The following is a 21,716-nucleotide window of genomic DNA, read 5'->3' on the forward strand; positions in this document are numbered from 1 at the left end:
AGCTGGAATGACTTAGACACCTACTGCCCACCAGCCTACACAGCTGGTAGTGGTTGCATGTAGCGACGACTGACTGTGCAGCAGTTACCGTGGGTTAGTGGAAGATCTTGGTGCCTCGCGCCCATACAAGACCCCTCTGTTCCCAACAATCCCTAGTGACCACAAGACACTTGTCATTGGAGTGGTCCCTTTATTGATGGTAGATCATGTTTGAGAATTGCATACATTATACAGTTACAATTCAAGTTATTCTTTTGTAAAATTTCACCCACCTTAAACCCGCACCACAGTCGGTACCTTAACAGCTACGAGACGACTGTAATCTTGAAAAGAATTAATTGCATTTCGTTTGTAAAATGGGTTCAGTCATTTTGCTATCCGTGCGCCAGGTCTGGTGGCTTGCTGGCTCTTGCGCTGGCAGTTGCATGTTATTTACACCGCCTCAGCTGACGGCATTGAGGGCCCCGGGTTTGGGTAACAAAGGCAGAAGCACACGGACACCTGCCAACTTTGAAAACATTTGCATAGTGTGATACCTTTTCAGGTTTAAAAATGTATCTGGAAAATCACCCCCGAAAAATGTGTTATTGTTGCCAGATGGTGCATTTTACAGCACTATATTTCAAATATATTAAATGAAAAGCCCTGCTTTTCAAAGGCAGTCCTTTAGTATTCTAATACAGGAAGCTCCGATACGGGAGCATTATTACTCCAGATACTCATGCCATGCCTACGCCTACCAGAAACAAGTGCATCTGCAGGGCAGCTCATAGAAACAACAAGGATCCCTCCCCAGTGAGGTTAAGTGGTGTTCCCGCCACACAGCCTACTGTAGCCCTACTCCCAGTTTAGGGCATGGCTGTGGTATATTGTATGTGATGGATGTATTAGTTGGCCAATAATCATGGTTTAAGAACCGAGTCCTGAGTATCCTCCACAAGGACAAAGATCTTCCTGTCCGCTGGGCCTTGTGCAGGCCTTCCTGGCATTAGTCGCTTCCTCCTGAAGGAGCAGTCATACCCCTGAGAGAGGTAGGTATGCAGTCATCCTCCTATTTGCAGGTCACTGCTGCAGGGCTTCACATAGACTTCCCAGACCCAGGCTGGTGCACAAGCAGCACCCAAGTAAAGGTTCCACTGGAGAATAGCGACCCTTAATGTCCAGACCAACTAAGAACCAGATGGTTTCATTTGTGAAAGTTTATGGATTTCTTTTCTGTAGGAGCTGTGCATCTTGCTGGTGTTGGCCTAATCTCATGGGATAAGAGCCAAGAGTCTTCAGTCAGATAGGTTCGAACTGGTCTCAGGTGCTACATGGATGGGGCTCAGACACAACCCGGTATCTCTTCCCATTGCCCTGGACCGTGGCAAACAGTGACAGGTGGGCGTACCACCCATCTTGTAAAGCATGCACACACTGTTCACATTATCTTCATATCACCCTGGAAATCTGCATCCACCACACTGGCCACATCTTTAATTGATGAGTGCCAGCAGGGAGCCTTCTCGCATGGGTCCAGTCTGTGCCCCTGAATTAGAATCACCCTCATTAAGAAAGCCGTGATTCTTTGGTGTCCACCCAATGAACAAAACGCAACCAGATGGAGCAACTGCAGGAAAACAGAGGGTTCACAAGAAACCATGGCAGGAGGATACTGCTTTACCAAGCAATGCCTCGGAGTTTCATCCTAACAGTGTTACTCTCTCCAGACAAAAGGCTTCTGACCTATCAGAAGAAAAGCATGAGGCAATACTTGGGCATACAAGATTGCACTAAATATATTATACTTGTGCCTGGGCATATAATACCTAAGGCTGGGCATATGAGTATTAATGCTGGCACATGGTAGTGGTGGATCTGGGCATATGATGGTTAAACCTTGACACATGATAGAGGAGTCTGGACATATGACACATCACTTTCTGTTGTGTGACTGGGGTCATTTCTGCTACCCCTTACAATATGGTAAAACGACATTCATGTGTGCGTTATAGAGGAGTACATTACCCGTGTAAGGTTGGGTTGAGCCTGAGGCAGAGTTTCTTCTTACAGTGCCTGATTGCAGAACTAGAATTCTTGATTCGTCCTCAAAGGATGATGTTATGGACAAGGAAGAAGGAGAAGATGTGTGTGCAAACCTGCAGTAGGTAGATCAGTTCAGAACACGATCGAACAGATGAGGTGGTTGAAAGAGGTAACAACAGATGAAGAGTAGTGGCCCAAATGTTGATCCCTGGGAATCCCTTCCAGGGAACCCAGAAACAACAATGGATTGTAATTAGCCCAGAATTCAGAAAATTGGTGGTTGTAGTAGGACACAAATCAGGACATTATCTTATTGGTGCAAACCAACTTACAAATAGAGCGCTGGCTGGATCTGGTGGTTATCTGTGTTGAAAGATACAGAGCAGTTATGTACTTTATTGATGTAGGAGAGGTAATCATGGAAGATAGAGATGTGGAAGTTTGAAAAATTCCTGATTTTAAGGGGGTTGCTTATTGAGAGAGAAGTAGTGTGGTGGTTGAAATGGGGGAGGGATAGTAGTATTTGAAAAGATTCTGAATCAGCAGGGTTTTTTGAGAATCATGGTAGTAATCCAACAAGTTAAACATGCATCCATGCAGTCTTAACTCAGCATTGCTCAATGATTAAATCTGGGCAGTTTTTAACAACTGCGTTCTCCGACGTGTTGGTGTTTTGATTTCACCATGAGATGTTTATTAAATATCAATGTCATCTTCTCCTTGGCTGAGCTCTCTTTTTCCCTATCACGGAGGGAATGAACTATTGGCCATTACTGAGCAGCAGAGGTACAAGTAGGCAGGAGTACTAATGAGGTGGGAAGCTGTTTATGAAGGTTTGGCTGCACCTGAAGAAATGGCATTCATTTGGAACACTTAACGTAGTCTTTAATTTTGCTGGAAAACCATTGCGTTCTGCAAATGCTAAAAACTGAGGACCTCATTTAGGAGGCCCTAGCGGCACACTGCGCCACCCTAGTGTCTTTTTTTTTTTTTACACTCCACTGGCGCAGTGTGCCAACCCATATTCCACCTGGCGCGGCTTTTCATGGCCTTGTAAATATGGACCCCTTTCACGCATAACACTACGTGAAAGGGGCATTCCATGGGTGTTGCTTGGGGTGTTCCCATGCAACACCCGTGGAACCCAAAGGAATCTAATGCATTTCCAGATTTACACGTTTGGCAATGTGTCAGATTCCTATGCCACCTCAGGGGTAACGTTAAAGTGGCGCAATAGGAAGAAATAACATAATTTCTCCCCGTTTTTTCCATGTCCCTTTCTGCACATAATCAATCATCCCTGCAGCACCATGGTGCAAGGATGTCTGCGTTAGCGCTAGACAGCAATTTGTGCGCCAGCGCAGGGTCAAGGACAGGAATGCACTGTATCTTATAGATATGGCGCATTCCTGCCCTTTTCTTTTGACGCAGGGTGATTTAGAAAAAAGGCTCACTGCGTTGGCATGCGCCAAAACGTAGTAAATGAGGCCCTGAGACTTTCCTATATGGTTTTTCAAACGTTCTTCCATTGTTGCATTGAGAAAAGAGCAAAACATAATCTACACCTATTAAGCAATCTGTTTCTTCTCATCTTACACACAAACCCTTCACTAAAGGGGTGCAGCCTTTGTGGCTTACATTTATCTCAGGTGTTCTTGTCCGATTTTCATATTATATTTCTCTTGCTTCCATTCTTAAGAGCTCTTCCATCTCTTTTTTTGTGGGGATAGGGTGTGAAAGTTTCATGTTCAATAAAGTGATAATGGATATTATCCAAAATCCTAGAAAAGACACTTTGCTTGCCTCCAACACCAGATCTCCATCAGGATTATATTCATTACATTTTTAAACACCTTTCCTCCCTAAGAAGTCGTAGCAATGAAGCAAAGTATTGGAGTAAACACTAATTGAGGGGCTAATTGTCACACTGGTGTGTTTTGAGATTGATAAGTTCGATGACCTGACCTAAAGCTACACTGCAGTTTTTCCAATTTAGTGAGCCTGCATACCTGGGGAACCATTTTACTTTTAAAATTATTAAAATCTACTCTACTTTTAATTGTTGTTTGATATTTATTATCTTCATTTTGTCTAACATAAAATAGAGAATTTTTCTCTTCATTCTAACAGTGCTCTGAAATCCCATATGTCAGCAGAGTACTTAAAGCCCTCATGATGAGCGGTCATTGAACCGCTGTAGGTCAGTAACAGCAGGGTGGGCTGCACCTCAATCACAAGGTCTGCTGGAAAACGCTTTATATCTTGACCTGAAGATTTGGTCTTCTAAAAGTAGCAGAATCTCCAGTAGAAAAATTATAGGAAAATGATGCTTTTCGAGGGGAATCAGGGTATTGACTCCCCATTCCTCATTTCTCAGAGGATCCACGTGGATCTATTTGGAATTCCCCATTAATCTTCATACCTGGAGTTAATCGATAATTAACTCTATGGATTCTGGAATTAACACCTGTGCATTTGTGGCAGTTTGATAATTTAATGATGATAACTATGATAAAGGACTGGTGTTACAGGTAAGAAAACTTTTCTTGTCTCTGTCCACTTAATGCTTGGTAGCTGTACACACCAAACAGCTTAGTAAAGAAAAATGAGCTGTCCTATTGTGAACCTCATGCAAACCCAGCTTTCTTTGAGCTAAACGCTGGGGCCCATTACTACTCTAAGCTGTGACAAATCAAAAGTGCTCTTGCTTTGCTAGAATTCTTCACAATCACAAACTCCTTGCGGAAATTCCACAGATTTATTAGCGTTTTACTTGCTAATTTGTTCTCAATAACAACGAGAAGTAGTAGATCTTAGAAACATGTCGGTGGTAGATTTATTTCTGGAGATCTTATAGTGAATCAGAAATTAACACACATCTGGTATAATGTATGCCAATAGACAACAGCATGATTAATTACCTTAACTAGGAGATTATGGAAATAAGGACCTGTTGCATCCTCCAGGTTTGGAATCATATCCGGAAAATGGCCGCTAGACCCTTATTTTCTTGGTAGTTGCATATAAGGGCTCCATACACCCTGATACTGTAGCTATCAACCACCTGGGAGTGACTTCCAAATATGTCATACATAACCTTGGGTGGTCGTGTGGTGTAGAAGTTAAACCCATACCTCTATAGTGTAGATTGTGTATGTGAGGTGTGTGTTTGTGCGTGTACACACATCCAGTTAGTTACCTTTGCCTGTCGTTCATGTAAGGTTCCACTCAAATGGCCTCTCTGCAGTCCTTTGTCATTCTTAGGCTATGGGTGTCGGACCCTGGTGCTGTGACAAAGGGTAACTGAGTCTCATCCAGACTGCTCACTCTGCTGTTAACATGATTGCCTTTGCATAAAAAGGTATTTGCTGCCTTAGGAGAACAGAAGAGAACCAAATAAATAGAAGAGGCATATAGAAATAGAAAATCAAGTGAAAAGCATGGGCGTCATGTAGGGGTTGCCATGGGTCGCAGCTGCGACCCCTGGCTTGCCCTTGGCTCCCCTGGCAGTGCCTGTGCGACCCCTGGCCTCAGAGGTGGCAAATTCAGTGCCAGGACCACAGTGGCAGCTCGTCCTTCAGTTGGGCCTCCACTCTCTTTGTTTTCTGTCAATTTGTTATCACACTAATAGTGAACAATAATATGATTTTCACTATTAGTGTAATAAAATGGAGTACAATTAGCTGGAATAAGCCCTTACATGGCAGCTGAACTAAGTAAAAAATGGTTGCAGATGAGAGTGTTTTTATGTGTGTGTGTGTGTGTGACGTGTGTTTGTGTCTGTGTATATGTAAGCATGTGTGTGTGAGTGAAAGTGGAGGTCAAAGGGCGTGTGATGTCACTTCCGCTACCCGTGGCATTTCAGTGAATTGACGTCCATGGTGAAAAGGCTGATTGCACAGTGGCAAGTCAAGAAGTGACGATGCTAAGGTAGGCTCAATAATAAGTGGTTAATTACCCTAACCATGATCCTGTTTTAAATACAGTATTCGGTTGAGGGAGGAAGGAAAAATATTTTTTAGAACAGGCAGTAGAGGGTAAACTATGTGTTACAATGCTGGGTATGGGTAGCCCAATCATTAATTACTCATAACAATCATTTGCAGATGGAATAGTCTGGAAGTTGAAAGGAGCAGGTCTCAAACTTGTGAGTCTTTTGTTTGCAGCAGGAATACATATGTAATAATAAGAGGAGCTGCCTACCCCGCTGGCCCTCCAGGTGAGCTAATGGTGTGTCGGGCACCCAAATTCCACTCAAGGCTGCGCCAAATTTAGCAAGGTGGCAGCTTAGTCAGGTACACAGCACCAAGTGATAATAAACTGTCCATACCATGCTTACAAATTAAACGTCCTGCTTGTACCCTATCACAGATGCATTAATAAGAATGTCTGTTAAACATGGCATAAGAAGGGTGCTTCCGAACACTAGTCAGGGTGGTGAAGGTGCAGAACTATTGCAAATAGCTGTGTGAGGCCAGAACACCAGCAGAAGGGTGGGGTTTGTATGCCTGTCCTTGTTCCTGATTTTCTGTCTTTATTTTCTCTCCATCGCAGGCCCTCCTGGACCAACAGGAAAAGATGGTGCTGCTGGTGTTCCCGGAGAGCGCGGTTATCCAGGCCTCCCAGGTCCTCCTGGTCCTCCAGGCCCTCCTGGGCCAGGTATTTCAGTCGGGCCTACAATTTCACGGGTCTATGAGCAAGGTGAGTTAGTCTGAATGGCAATTTCCTAAGACTATAACTCTGCAAAACTCTCCTACGCAATGGCAGCAGCACTGCCCCATAAACGGAGGTAAACTTTGTGCCTGGTTTTGTATGTAACGAACAACAGAGGGCATGGCTTGCTTATGTCACACTGTAAAAGTGCACTACACGGAAATGGATGATGCAGCCACAAAGAGGCTGCAGACATACTGGACCCCAGGCTGGGAATCATTGGGCTTTGTGGCCATACCCATGGAAAGTGACTGAGATAAACCCACAGCACCCCAACCTGCAAAAACAATCAGGCATCCTTCAGTTAGAACACCCTTTTATCCCAGTGAGCTTGATATTGTTCCCTCCAAACGTAAAGGTCCTTGTTTGAGGCCATACACAAAGCTGCAGCTCTCATCCTGTTTTCTTTGTGGTCATTATATTTAATCATAGAATAAGTGTAATTCAAGCATTGTGCTCAGTTGGCGGCTCCTCCATAAGGGCGGAGGCGGTCACCCCCCTTGCCAGCCACAGCAGCAACTGCTGAAAATCCTTTAACAATGAAGAATAATTAACTAAGTGTATTATTCTTCATTGTTAAAGGTGGGGGGGCATTAGGGATGACGGGACGAGGGGAGTGCACTGTGCACTCCCCTCAGTGCGCATGTATGTTTGGCCGGCCGTCTTGGGACGGCCAAACATACGTGCGTACTAGGCTCTCTCCAGCCCGGCAGTGTGGGCTGGAGATAGCTGGCACAGGCTGCCAGTCTGCCTGGGAGCGCCCTGGCTGGGTACTCTCAGCCAATCCTAATGCTGCTCTGAGCAGTGTCAGGATTGGCCGCAGGGCAGGCTGGGAGCCTGCGTCTTGCAGCATGCCGAGGAGACGGAGAAGCGGCAGCGGAGCACGGCGTGCAGGTAAGTTTATATTTATATATATATGTATATTTATATATATTAATTGTATTAATATTTCTCCCCCGCCACTATCCCCTGCTCCCCCACACCATGTGCGGCCCCGCCCCCTGTAACACCCACGAGCCACGACTGATTGTGCTTGCATGAACGCTACACTATTTTCCACAAAAACCGAGCTCTCATGAGAATTTGTCCTTCCTTTTACCATAGGTAGTCCCTGGTTTTCATATAAACTCAAAGCATTTCCCTTTCAACCTTCTTTGCAACCCCATTCTCTCTATCCACAAATTAGAAATGAGAAATGTATCAAGAAAACCCAAAGGGTATCACAAAAAAAGTTTAAAAGATATTAGTTACGGTCCTATCTTAACGGTCTTAGTCATTGCCATGCAAAGTGATGCAAGATGTATAATGTAAAATGGTGTGTAAGGGTATGCTGTCAAAACATGTATACACCCCTTCCTTGGAAATCAAAAGACAACTCTCCTAGAGTAAACGCCTCTACTCCTCCTATGGTAAGAATGAGTTTGAGACAAATGCAAAACAGACCACCCATGGACGTCATTTAGGGGTCGCCAGGGGTCGCAGCTGCGACTCTTGGCTTGCCCTTTGCCATCCCTGGCATTGCCTTTGCGACCCCTGGCCTCAGAGGTGGCAAATTCAGTGTCAGGAACCCAGGCGAAGCTCGTCCTTATGGAGGTCAGCTGGGGCTCCAATCTCTTTATTTTCTGTTTTATATTACACTAATTGTAATTTTTTTGTAATTGTAATCGTATTTATATAGCGCTTACTACCCCTGACGAGGTGTCGAAGCGCTTTTCGATGAGTAGCACGCTACTCTGGAACCCAACAAGAATTAGTGATGGATTAGTATTGTTAAATAATGAGTACAGTTTTAGTATTATTATGAGTTAATTTGAGCCGCGGATATGAGAGTTTGTTAGTTAGATTGACTGGAGTAATGGAGGGGTGAAGGAGGAAAGAAATCCAGAAATGTTAATTGGGAGTATATCCTTCATTTACTCAACCCAAAGGCTTGGGATGAGTAAAGGGGGGCAGAGGGGGAAGAGTATGTGGAAGGGTTAGGGAGAGCATAGTAGCAGGGTGAGATAAATGCAGGAGAATTTAGTAGGGTTGTGTGGGAGGTCACAGTAGTAGAGTGAGGTTTGGTGAGTTAGAAGTGGAAGCAGAGGGAAGAGCTTAGGCAGAGATATTTAGGAGATGAAAGTGGTAGAAGGGATTTGGGATGAGTCAGAGTGAGAATGGAGGATAGCTTGATAGAGACATGACATAAGAGTGATGAGTAGATAAGTGTGATAAGATGAGAGCAGGAATTCATAGATATCTAGTATAACAACCCACCCAGGAGCCATGCAATGATCTACGAACATGCCAAGCACAGAAACAACATATACACATACATACTTATATATATATATATATATATATATATATATATATATATATATATATATATACACACACACATAAATACACACATGCACATATAATACATAATTAGAACCATGGGTAAAAAATACTTGGTCAAACAGGTTTAAAGAGTGTGTGTGTATTTTATTGTTATGACATAGTAGCAATATATATTTTCTAAAGAAACTATAAATAAATAGAAATATACATATAATCTGAAAAAATATTTATCAACATAGGCATATGCAGTTCATAGTTGTTTGAATAAGGTGGTTATGAAGGAAAGAGCCAACTCTTGAGTAGTTTTTTTGAAGACAAGAAAGTTATCTGTGGCTCTTATAGTTGGGGGGGTAATGAATTCCATAGTTTGGCTGCTTGGACGGAGAAGGATGTACCACCTATAGTCTTTTTCTTGTATGGTGGTGTTCTAAGGCGGGGTGCCAATCTTGAGCGGAGCGTTCTTTGTTGGATGTATTTGGTAATTTTCTTTATGATAAAAAGCGGTCCTGTCCCATGTATATCTTTGTGGGTGATACAAAGCAGCTTGAAAGTGCATCTGCTGGCAACGGGTAACCAGTGTACTGCTCTCAAGGCAGGGGAGATGTGGGCTTGCGGCTTTATATGTAATAGTAGCCTGGCTGCAGAATTCTGGATACGTTGTAGTTTTTTCATAACAGATAGAGATGATCCATGGTAGAGGCTATTGGCATAATCCAGTTTGGATAGTACAAGCAAGATAGTAGCTTGCACCTTGTGTGGAAATCCGAGGTGGGGGAAGATGCGTCGTAAAGTCTTTAAGGTGATGAAGCTTGTGCGTGCTAATTTGTCTACTTGGGCATTCATAGTTAACTTGGAATCCATGGTGATTCCTAGGTTTTTAACTTTCTTGGATAATTGAGGAGGTGGTCCGAGATCGTCAGGCCAGACGCACAGAGGGTCATAATTTTTCCAGTCACCACATATGAGTATTTCTGTTTTGGAGGTATTTAGTTTGAGATGGCTCCAGGTCATCCAGTGATCAACGGCTCTGAGGCAACTGAAGATTTGTGAGTTTTCAATGTTTTTGGGGCATTCTAATTTAAGTAGTATTTGTGTGTCATCTGCATAGTTGTAGCATGTGAGATGATGCATACAATATGAAGGGGCAGCGTACAGAGCACCAACCTCGGGAGTTCTCCTAGTGTGAGCTGGACTAGTAATGGTAAAGTCAGATAACAAATTCATGTACAAGGACACACTGGTGTACACTGGCATCATAAACCTGTTAAAAGAAGCCCACTCTGATTTTATGATTAAAACAGACAGAAACAATAAGTGGCTACTGTAGGAAGCTGGCCTGGTGTGTGGTGGGTACTTATGGTACTTACACCTTATACCAGGTCCAGGGTTCCCCTATTAGTGAAATGTAGGCAGTGTCTAGAAGACAGGCTCTCTAGAGGTAGCTGTGGATGAGCAGCCAAGGCTTATCCAGGAGACATGCAAAGCAGATTCAATACCACTGTAGCCACACATCACTCACACACATGAAAGAAAACACTCATTGTTACAAACATAAAGACACTATTTTAGTGATACAATTACCAAAAATAATAGATAGGCATTAGGCATAAATAGCAATAAAAAACAATGCAACAAAAATAGGCAATTGTGACCCTAGGGGGAGCCCAAACCATATACAAAAAAATGGAATGTGAATGCAGGACCCCCACCCAGGTAAGTGGAATCTGTAGAGAGGGAGCTGGAAGAACTAGGAACCCCAAAAGGTAAGTACCACAGTGCCCCCCAGCGACCAGAAATAAAGGAATACGTTACTGGATTTTCCTACAATCACCAAAAGGACCAAAAAGAAGAATAATGCACCACCCACACAAGACTGCAAGAAACCAGCAATGGATTCCTGAAGAATAGGACCTGAAAAAGAGGGGACCAAGTCCAGAAGTCGCAGAAGTGTCCAGTGGTGGCAGGAGCCACTACCGACCAGTCGGTGGTTGCAGGAGTTGGTTGACGGTAGGATGAAACAGTCAGCAATGCAGCCCTGGAATCTGAGAAGAGTTCCTGGAGGATGCAGTCAACATCCCAAGATTGCAATCTCTCTGTGGTGTGGAAAAGCCACCAACAAGCCTTATGATATATTATTCACTATTAGTGTAATAAAATGGAGTGCAATTAAGTGGAATATGCTATGGCAGCAGAGGTAAGTAAAAAAAATGCTTTTAAATGTATGTTGTGTGTGTGCTCAGGGGTAAGAGTGCGTTTATGTGAGAGAAAGAGTGTATGTAAGTGTGAATTTGTTTATATGTGTAAGTATGTGTGCATGAGTGAAAGTGGAGGTCAAAGGGCGCGATGATGCCACTTCCGCCACCTCCGCCATTTTGGTGAATTGACGTCCATGTGACCACCTGGGGAGTTGTCGACACCTTTATTAGGCATTACTGTCTAAATTCAGATTCCAAGGCAGACATCAAAGTGGGTCAGACTTCTCTCCGACTGGCTGGTAAATTCGGTTTTCTTGATTTCTAACGTTTTTACTTTTATTATTGTTGCTGATGAGGTTACAGGTTTTATCTTTGTTTATGACAATCGTTGAAGATTCCATGATAAAGAATAAAAAAAAATACTTACTTGTAGTACCAATTCTCCGTTATGGGAATTTTCATTGAAGTAATAAACAACTGTTTTCACACCCTTCCCCCAGTACTTTCAATGCACCTTTTAATCAGTAGGATCAGTACCCTGCTTTTTCTTTTAAAATCAACTAGGATACAAACTGCTGGCACAGGGCATTATGAGTGCACACAGAAGGTCAGCGTTTCCTTGTGCTGAAAAGGCTAGTCTAGTCTTGTTTCCCTTCAATCCTTTTATGGCTTCATGTTAAAAAGATCAGCACTTTGACTTGCATGTGACTTCCTTTTCCATAGAAACACAACTTGGGTAATGGAGCCTGCAGATTGGCCCATATAAATACTCAATCAAAAAAATGTTTAGTTTCAGAAGAGATTTTTTATCTTTTATTTAGAGTGCTTTGGGATCATGCAGCCTGTGTGGCGCTATTTCATGTTTGTGACTTAAGTGACAATTACCATTAAGAAGAACTAGTGTTACACGTAACTTTACTCACTGATTATTCCCAAATCCCACAGGAGATCGCTTCCTTTGTTAAGGTCCAGAAGTTGACACAAACTTGATAGGAGGATGCCAGAATCCCAGAATGGGTTCCATCAGTGCAAGGTGACCGGACTCCAAGTAAACTACACAGTGGGATGTCTGATAGCAGGGATGACAATAGGTAGCTAGACAGCATCCTAATGGGCAGGGACGTTTCTGGGGAACTCCCTGATAGATTTGCTCCGGCCTATGAAAAAGTTCTAAAAGTAGCATCATGAACCAGTATGCCTAATCATGGTGTCTATGAGCTCCTAGGAAATTGTACATTTTGGCACAGCCCAGAATTCTTTCCTTCCCGCATGATTCTTACTGCATTGTTTCTTGGACCATTACATTCAGTCTTTTAGGGTGCGCATAATGACATGTCCACACTAAAGTGGATGACAGGCATCCTCTATGCTGATGCTCGGACTGAATTTCCAATTGGCTGCGTTGTTGGTAGAGGTTTTTCAGTATGGGTAAGGGGATTATTTGTGACTGTGCCTGTATGGGTAATGGCTAAGGGGCATAGTTACAAGAAACTGGCACATCAGTGCTAATGCGCCAGTTTTCTTACATCGCCCCTGCCCCACCTAACAACGCCATGTGTGCGCCGTATTTACAATATGGCGCAACATGGCGCAAGTTAGGCCAATAGTGTCAACATTTTTTATCCTATTGTGGCGCTTTGCTGCACTAGTGTCCTATTGTGGCGCTTTGCTGCACTAGTGTCAAAAAATGTTTGACGCTAGTGCAGCAAAGTGCAAGGAGGCCCATTGATTACAATGGGTGCATCACTTTAATGCCTGCTTTGAGCAGGCGTTAAAAATTACGCCAAAAATGGTGCAGTGAAATCTTGTGGATTTCACTGCACCATTGTTGTGCACCTCCTTACGCCGGAATGTCCCCATTGCATACATTATGCCTGATGCAGCCATAATGTGGCACGAGGGGTCTCAAAGTGGAGCAATGCATGCATTGCGCCACTTTGTGAATAAGGCACAGTGAAAAATGCCTCCGTGAGCCACATTAGTATAAAAAATGCACTAGTGTGGCGCAAAGACATGCTAGGGACTGGTAAATCTGGCCCTATGTCTGTAAATTACAGGGCTGTCTGTTGATAAGAGGATTATGTGTGTGAATGAAAGGATGTGTTTTTGAGAGAGTGCTGTAACTGAATTAGGAAGGGCCTATCTAGGAGTATGGGAAGAGTTGTGCCTGTGTGAAGAAGCTAGTGTGTGGAGAAGTAAGTTATTGTCCCAGTGGGTGATGCTGGCATGTTAAGAATAATAGGCCTGATTCACAAGGGAAGCTTACGTTTTAGAGTAAGTTTACACTCTAGATTAAGTTTACTAGTTTCTGTAATTCACAAACTCCGACTGTAAGTTATATGTCTCCACCCCAGAGTAATGCAATTAGCTTACTTTTGTTTGAGTGGGTGGCGTCCCTCCTTTAACCCCTCATTGACCCTCTCTTAACCCCTCTTACTCCTTAATATTCTCATCCTGTTTTGTAGTAAACCAGTCCCTTTTCCCACTCACTCACTAGTACGAAAACATATACTTAAGTGGGCAGAGTCTCCACAGTCAGTAGGAGGACTCTGCACACATAGATATAGGTAAGGCAGAGACATTAAACTCTGCACGTGATTTGTGAATTGCAATTTGTAGTATGTTTTGTGAAGCAGGCCCGGTACGTTTATGCTGGAAAGAGCGGTGTCGATTGAAACATGTCTGTCTCTAAAGTGTATGTGTCAGTATACTAAAAAGTCACCTTGGGCCAGATGTAGGAAACGTTTAGCGAGTCGCAAACGGCAAAATTTGCCGTTTGCGACTCGCTAAACGCGTTTCCCAATGCAGAAATGCATATTGCGAGTCGTTACCGACTCGCGATATGCATTTCCGACTCGCAAATAGGAAGGGGTGTTCCCTTCCTATTTGCGAGTCGCAGTGGGATGCAATACCATTTGCGACTGCGTACGCGGTCGCAAATGGCATCGCAGTTACCATCCACTTCAAGTGGATGGTAACCCACTCGCAAATAGGAAGGGGTCCCCATGGGACCCCTTCCAGTTTGTGACTGGACCCGAAAATATTTTTTCAGGGCAGGGAGTGGTCCAAGGGACCACTCCCTGCCCTGAAAAAATACCAAAACTAAAGGTTTCGTTTTTTTTTTAAGTGCAGCTCGTTTTCCTGTAAGGAAAACGGGCTACACTTAAAAAAAAAAAAAACTGCTTTATTAGCAAGCAGTCACGAACATGGAGGTCTGCTGACGACAGCAGGCCTCCATGTTTGCGAGTGCCTCTACTCGCTATGGGGCCGCAATTTGCGACCCACCTCATGAATATTCATGAGGTGGGTCATTGCGACCCCATAGCGAGTCGCAGTCGGTGTCTGAGACACCGTACTGCATTGCAAATTGCAACTTGCAATTTGCGAGTCGGATGGACTCGCAAATTGCAAGTCGCAATTTGCAAACTTGCTACATCTGGCCCCTTATTTGCTCACTTAGACATGTCTTGTCTTCTGAGCCTGTTTTTCAGTGCCCGTTTAGGCTCACCCCGATGTGTCTTTTATTGTTCCATTAGTCTAAGAATGAAATGTTCATCCTCATTCTTTGGTACTGGCCTTGGTATGTCCATTATTGCCCCTTTAGGCTGGCCCCGGTGGGTTCCTCATATCCCATTTGCTAGCTGTAAAATGTCCATTCTTGTCCCCCTTGGCTGGCTCTAATGCATTCTTCATTGTTCCTTTGTCCTGACCCCTTTAGTTCATTACTTCTCGGTTAGGCTGACCCTGTCTCAAGGGCAGGGCTCTTAGGTGACAGCTGAAGCCTTTTTTTGAGGTGAAGAAAGGGTCTCCCACTTCCTGAAGCTACTCCAAGCATACCACAGGTAGTCAAGAGACGCAACTACAAGTGAAGCATGATGAAAGCTGGATGCAGTAAAAAAAGCCTTCCTCCAAGCCAGGGCGAACAGAGGATTGAAGCCTGAAGAAAGAAGCAGGACGTGAAGGAAAACTGGCAAGTCCAAACAGCTAACAGCCTGGTCGGACTGGGACAAAAAATAGGCCTGGGCACCAGAATAAGAGTGCAAACCAGATATTGAGCACAGTGGTCCATGTCTGCTAATCAGCCCAGTTTTGAACTTTTAAAGGCAGACTGTATGGGTATTTTGCAACGTATGTTAAACTACATTCATTTGTTTTTGTTGCAGGCGACGTTTGTGGTGATATCAGAGAAATCAACAGTAAAAACCATCCCACCTTACCATAAAACAGGCCCACAAACTACTAAAAAACAGCCCACACACTCACACTGATCAATCAGACTAGCCCATCAGGCACTGCCCAATTGCCCTATAAGCCAGGACGACCCTGGCGAACAACAGGCAAAAAGCATTACTGCGATGCTAGTTTGAACTGCTCTGGTCTCCTTTTTATAGGGCAAAACAGGAAGTAAACCTGTAGAAAGCAATAGGAAATAATAACTTGCGATCTTCTTGGGCAATTTAAAACCTAAAATACTCGTAAAAAGAGACCTTAACCAAAGGAAGAACATCTATCATGATCTACTACGTTACTAAGCACGAATCTTCCATGCCTGCAACGTTACAGAGATGCTATAAGCAAGAACACCCTCGTGGCGTGCGGTTTCACAGAAATTCTGCTGCCAGGAAGTAAACTTGTCCAGAACACCCACCACACAAAGCCATGCATCCTTAAACCAGAAAGACCATGCATGGCAGCACAGCACCAAAACCAGAGCAATGATGCCTTCAATGGCATTAGAAACGCCAGACTCTGCCCCCAGGTAAGTGGGAGCTAAGTCCCAGTGGGTCCTCGTGACAGCTTTAGGCTCATCCTGTAGCATTCATCAATGCTCTTGTGGGCTCATCCTGTTGTATTCAGCATTGATCCTGTAGGCATATCCTGAGGTGTTAGGCATCCCTCCATTAAGCTGACCCACTGTGTCCATCTGAATCTGCACATTCATCATTGCTACTTTGAAGTGACCTCCATGATGCCCATCATTGGTTCTCCCATAAGAGCCGGCTGGTTCTGGTATTTTGCCCTCCCCCATTGTTGGGGAGGTTAGAGAGCATGCTATTATGTCATCACGTGGCTATTCTCTTTCTCTTCTATATTTTAGGTGACCCTCTTCTATCAAATACCTTCACTGAATCTGAAAGGACAGGAATTCAAGGGTCTCCTGGTCCTCCTGGACCAGCAGGTAAGTTTCTTTTGCATTTTTCAGATGATAGCAGGGGCGGCCCCTCCAAGTGGGCGGAGGAGCGTCGCCCCCAAACAAATGCCCCCTGAACAGAAAAGTAAAATGGTAATAAACTTTGTTTTGATCGTCATCAGGTAAGTGCCTTTTAAAAAATATATATTTTTATGGTATCCCTCCACTGGATGATAGGGATTGCAGGAAGGAGAAGATAAATCTAGGGTTGGCCCATAAACAATCAGATCAGAGTAAACATTTGAAAAAATAAACTACTTCATGCTGTAGGTATTCTGAGCACACAACAAGGGGGAGCAGCAAGTAGCTTCAAGGGCCCCTCGAAAACCCAGTATCTTTTCCAGGCTTGTGAACATATGTTTTTTTGTAATTAGCTTTAAATGTAGCAAGTATTTGGTGCATAATGTGGGTGTTCGAATTAGTTAAAAAAGATTTCCCCCACTCTTCCTCACCATGCTGTTTACAGACATTATTTCCCTGCTGCTTCAGTTCCTAGGTCAGTCACTTTACTTACCGCTGTTTAATTTGCAATCTTGTATTTCTGGCTGCTTGTGGCACCTGTTCTTGCCATATTTTCTCCAGCACTTTATCCCCCAGTGTAATAGGCCCTATTAAGTTAGTTTTGTAATGCTTCAGTGATACTTACTGCATTCGCCTGTGTTCCACTGCTACATCTTAACCTGGCTGCTTGCTGCTGCTGCCCATACAGTATTGGACCCCACTGCATTTTGTTTTTAGTTATGGGAATGTTAACATGTTTGCCTAGAACTGCAGCTACCAAGAGGCCCAGGCTCAGTCTGCCTGAAGCACTTCAGGCCCCGATCCACTCTGTAAGGCTGGTTCTGGAGCACCAGCCACAGGCCCCGCTCTTCTGGAGAGTGTGCAATAAGAATGCCAACATCTTCATTTCCAGTCCTTAGTCTGTCAGTAGGCTAGGCCTTGCCCTCTCTCTCTCTACCTTGAGGTTCTCCTTCTGGGTGTTTCCAGATGCTGACAGCCGTGCAATGCTTTGTGTTCAGAGCAGATTTTCTGCTGGTGTAAATCCCCTGCCGACACTTTAGCTGAGTTGTAACCGTAGTACAGGCTGTAATAGATATTACAGATTGGTCTCTCTAAGTAATTCTCAGTTTTCTGTGATGGGATCTTCATTGATACTCAGAAGCACTGAATATCTTCTCCCTCTCCCTCTCTCCTCCTGCCTGTGAGATAGTGGAGTACATTTTTAATAAAGAAAGCTTCTTTCCTAATTTAAAAGCCACAGCCCCATTTATTCCAGTTTAGCAACACACAACAGGTGTCATTTTATTTACGTTTGTGCAGTTTTTCATGAAACATTTTATTAATATTTAAATATGATTTCTGTAAGCATATGTAACAAGATCCTATTCGTGGAGAATAATACATAGTTTTCCTCACATACCTTATGAAAGCTCTAATGCAAACATTCTCCTATCAAGCCAGTATGCAAGATTAGATTGTCTCAGACCCTCCTTCATCCACAGTTAGGTTCCATGCAATCCCCCCTGTACTCCATTAACTCAATTTTTCATGTGTTTTTTGGGCACCCCAGTGAGCTGTATATGAGGATTTCCTTGGATATCGAATGAGCCATGCGTCACGCCCAGAAACTTGTGCCAGTTTCTAGTGATGTTGTGTTTAACCACAAAAAACCTCAAGTGCATCAGTATTATTTTTGAATAAAGAAAACATACATTTATATAATTAACAAAATACAGAAAATCATATGCAGCAGAATTGCAGCGTTTTAATGAGAAAAATAACTGAAATTGCCACCATATGTATGCTGGAGAGAGATGCTTTGCGTTGGATTTGTTAAAGAGGCAGTGCCATTTTTCATCTTTGTCAGTTTCAGTGGTGGCTACTGCAGGAATGGCTGGAAGGGTAGTGCGAGGAGCAGGGTGGATGCCAGGGGAATAACACTTACTTGCAGCTGCCAGATGCTGCCGAGTGCTCCTCCGCTCCCAGCACCTCAGTGCTTCTCTGCTTCCCTCCCTACCCAATCCAGATGCTTCTCTCATTCTCTGATACGGCACGAGAGAAGCGCCGGGATTGGCCTGAGTGGGCTGAAATGCCACTCAGTGGGGGAGTGGGAGTCTGTGCTTGGTCTCCACCTGGCTGTGAAATACAGCTTGGGTGGAGAGTTCTAAGTGTGCATTACAGTTTGGCCGGCCTGAGAGGGCTGGCCAAACTGACATGCGCACTTAGAGCGCACCTAGCACTCCTCCTTCCATGTGATGGGTAGGATGCTGGCCGCCGTCCCCCTACAGTCTGTGGAAAAATAAAATGATAATAAAATACTTTTATTATCATTTTATTTTTCTGCCTTTCAGCAGTGGGGTGTCGTTCTTCCGCCATAGTAGAGAGGACGCCCCTGAGTTTGAATGCGTATGGTACAAATTTCATTTATTTTTATTTTTATGTTTAAGTGTTAAAACGTTAAACATAATGAATGTGGGCAGAATTTTATGCTCCATCTGATCTGTAAACTCTCCTTGGATTTTACCAGGTTGTTTTTATTACAGAAAGTTGTGTTTCATTTTTAAAAGTGGAAAATGTAAATGTAATTATGCCTGTGTATAGCTAGCGTTTTTATATTAGAAGAAGATTTTTTGTTCTATTAGGAGAGCATTTTCTTCTCTATTATAAGCGTGTTCTTGGAATATGCCTCCAGGCAGAGACATTCAGGCCCTCATTATGATTTCAGCGGTCTTACTAAAAGACCGCTGAAGCCGTGGGCGCCACTATACGTAAACGTAAAATGTAAACTTTGCACTTGTATAGCGCACTACTCACCCATTAGGGTCTCAAGGCGCTGTACTCATACCGCTATGGAACCCCTCCTGGCTTTTCCCTGTGATGTGCCCACTCCTGGGCACCCCCAGGGTGAAGCCAGGCATCCAAGCGCTGTTGGGGCCGTTGTGGAGATTAAGCAAGCTATTGCCCAGAGTTGCAGAGTGGGACCCATTAATTAGATTAGGCACTGAGGCGAGAATTATCTGGTCCAAGGGAATTGAGCCCAAGAGCTGCCGAAGCGGGACTTGAACCCTGGTCTTGAGCCAGATCTCTGCTTCAAGGTCTGCCGCTCTAACCATTGTGCCACACTTCTCCACTGCCAGTGCTGGCAGAATATGTGGCTCCCTATTATGACTTTTCCACTGGTCCATCGGACTTTAACAGCGTTTCCGTCCGCTGGCCCAGCGGAAAAGTCACATCAACATTGCAGCCGGCTCATAATGGAGCCGACTGCAATGTTGATGTGCAACGGGTGCAGCAGCACCCGTCGCCCATGTCACTGCCTGGAAATGCGCAACGGGGCTGTGCCTAGGGTCCCCTGCCCTACCCATACCAAGTGCATGGGCAGTGCAGGGGCCCCCAGGGGCACCCGAGACCCCCTTACCGACAGCCTTTCCATGGCGGTGTTTACCGCCATGGACAGGCTGGCGGTCGGGGATTTGGGATTATGACCGCCTGGCGGAAGCCTGGCGGTCAAGTGGAGGGGCCGGCAGTATGGCTGTGGCTAATGCACCACAGTCATAATACACTGCTGGTACACCGCCAGCCTGTTGGCGGTGTTACCGCTGGTGTACCACCGGCCGCCAGGGCCGTAATGAGGCCCTCAGTCGTTATGAGTTTAATGAAGATACTCAATTACAGAAAGATGTTGTTACAGATTTCTGTTCTGTCCATTTGCTGTCTGTAAATTTGCATCATATCTCAGTTTCTTTTGCTTTTTGTCTTCAGGGCCATCTGGACCTCAGGGGCCGCCAGGGCCCGTGGGCCCTCCTGGACAAAATGTGAGTAATTTGAAGCCCCATGGTGTTTATATACTTCTATCTCATGGTGTTTACATACACCGATCTCATGTCATACATTCTCTGGCACTTCTGTTCTATTCTATGATGTGAGGCTCACCTTTGTGCCACCATCATTCCCTTCCCTACAAGTCACATGATAGTGCTTCTCACTTCTTATCCGCTGGGATGCAACTTCCGGTTTCTCTATCCTTTTATCCTCTTCCAGTCGTATACTGGCGCCTCTGCCCGTCTACTGCCTTTTATGCACAGGCTGGTGTCTGTGTACTTTCATTCTGGCAGACACCCGCTAATGCCTCTCCAGGAGCCAGTTAATGCCTTTGCCGATCCTATCCCTATGAGGCTTAGGCTGGCGTGTTCCCTGGGTAACTGCAGACAGTGTTCTGTCCTCTCTGTGCTCTTTTTTGGAGCTCTGGCCTCTGTATGGCCAAGAAAAATGATCTAATCTCAAAAGATAAAACATATTAGAAGTGGGTGTGATTTTACCTTTACTGTTTTTTGCAGGGTTTACCTGGCGTACCTGGAACTCCTGGAACAAATGGCCTCCGAGGGGAGAAAGGCGATCCTGTGAGTTTTCAGATTTTCACTTGTAATGAATGAACAGTAGAAGTTTGTTTACAAGCAGTCAGCCATGATGCCGAACAAAGCCAAGGCATGAAATGCCTTGAGAGGAAACAGGGCTATTAGTGTTCCTGGGTAACAAGAAGGCCCCCTTTACCGATTCTATACATAGAAAACCTGCGCTAATATCTGGCCATTTAATGTTAAGGGTGGTATCAACATTTAAATATATTTTTTAAGATGCAGAAATCCGTAGCTGATGTGAAGTGCTGTGGAGCATTTGAGACTACAAGTCAGGACAGTTCATGACAAAGAATCCCTTCAGTATAGTAAAAGTAGAACACAAAGACTATAGCAGGGTGGAGGTGAATCTAAAGGTGAAACAATAAGGGTTGGTAAAGGCCAATACTCGGGTCTTTGAAGGCAATTTTGAACAAAAGTGGCAGAATGTTTCAGAATGTTACGATGTCTCTGGGGAATATGGGGATTCCATAGCATGGGGGTTTACCAGACAAGGCGAGGGAGATGCCAGGTTATAATGAGAGATGTGCATGTGTATGGTTGTGGTTAACAGGAATGTCTATAGAAAATTTGAGTCCTCTTTGTTTTTACGCACCACCAGGTCTGTAAATATAGACTCCTTAATTCATCTTCAGTACCAAATTAATATGAATGACTTTCCAGCACTTCGTGGAGGGCCTAGCTTCTGTGGCCAGTTCTCACAGAAGTCCTACTCTTCGGGTGTAATCTGTTTGGAGGCACAAACCTGGGAGCACAGTTCTAGCGAAAGCATTCTCATTCAGGTCACACTCTCAGAAGCAATTCAGGTCACACTCTCAGAAGCATGTTCCTGGAAAGTGAATCATGTTGCAC

General features: G+C 44.3%; 1 protein-coding gene across 4 annotated transcripts in view; it reads left to right on the forward strand.

Annotated features, from left to right (window-relative positions):
* The window catches only part of EMID1 (EMI domain containing 1), a 421,712-nt gene that overhangs the window by 331,489 nt on the left and 68,507 nt on the right, over positions 1-21,716 (forward strand). For all 4 annotated transcript variants that reach the window (XM_069214563.1, XM_069214564.1, XM_069214561.1 and 1 more), the window contains exons 9-12: positions 6,580-6,726; positions 16,357-16,437; positions 20,212-20,264; positions 20,787-20,849. In XM_069214563.1, coding sequence (XP_069070664.1) covers positions 6,580-6,726; positions 16,357-16,437; positions 20,212-20,264; positions 20,787-20,849 — 344 coding nt within the window. The remainder of the gene's footprint in view (positions 1-6,579; positions 6,727-16,356; positions 16,438-20,211; positions 20,265-20,786; positions 20,850-21,716) is intronic.

The sequence above is a fragment of the Pleurodeles waltl genome, chromosome 11 (assembly GCF_031143425.1).
Source record: "Pleurodeles waltl isolate 20211129_DDA chromosome 11, aPleWal1.hap1.20221129, whole genome shotgun sequence".
Taxonomy (NCBI): Eukaryota; Metazoa; Chordata; class Amphibia; order Caudata; family Salamandridae; genus Pleurodeles; species Pleurodeles waltl.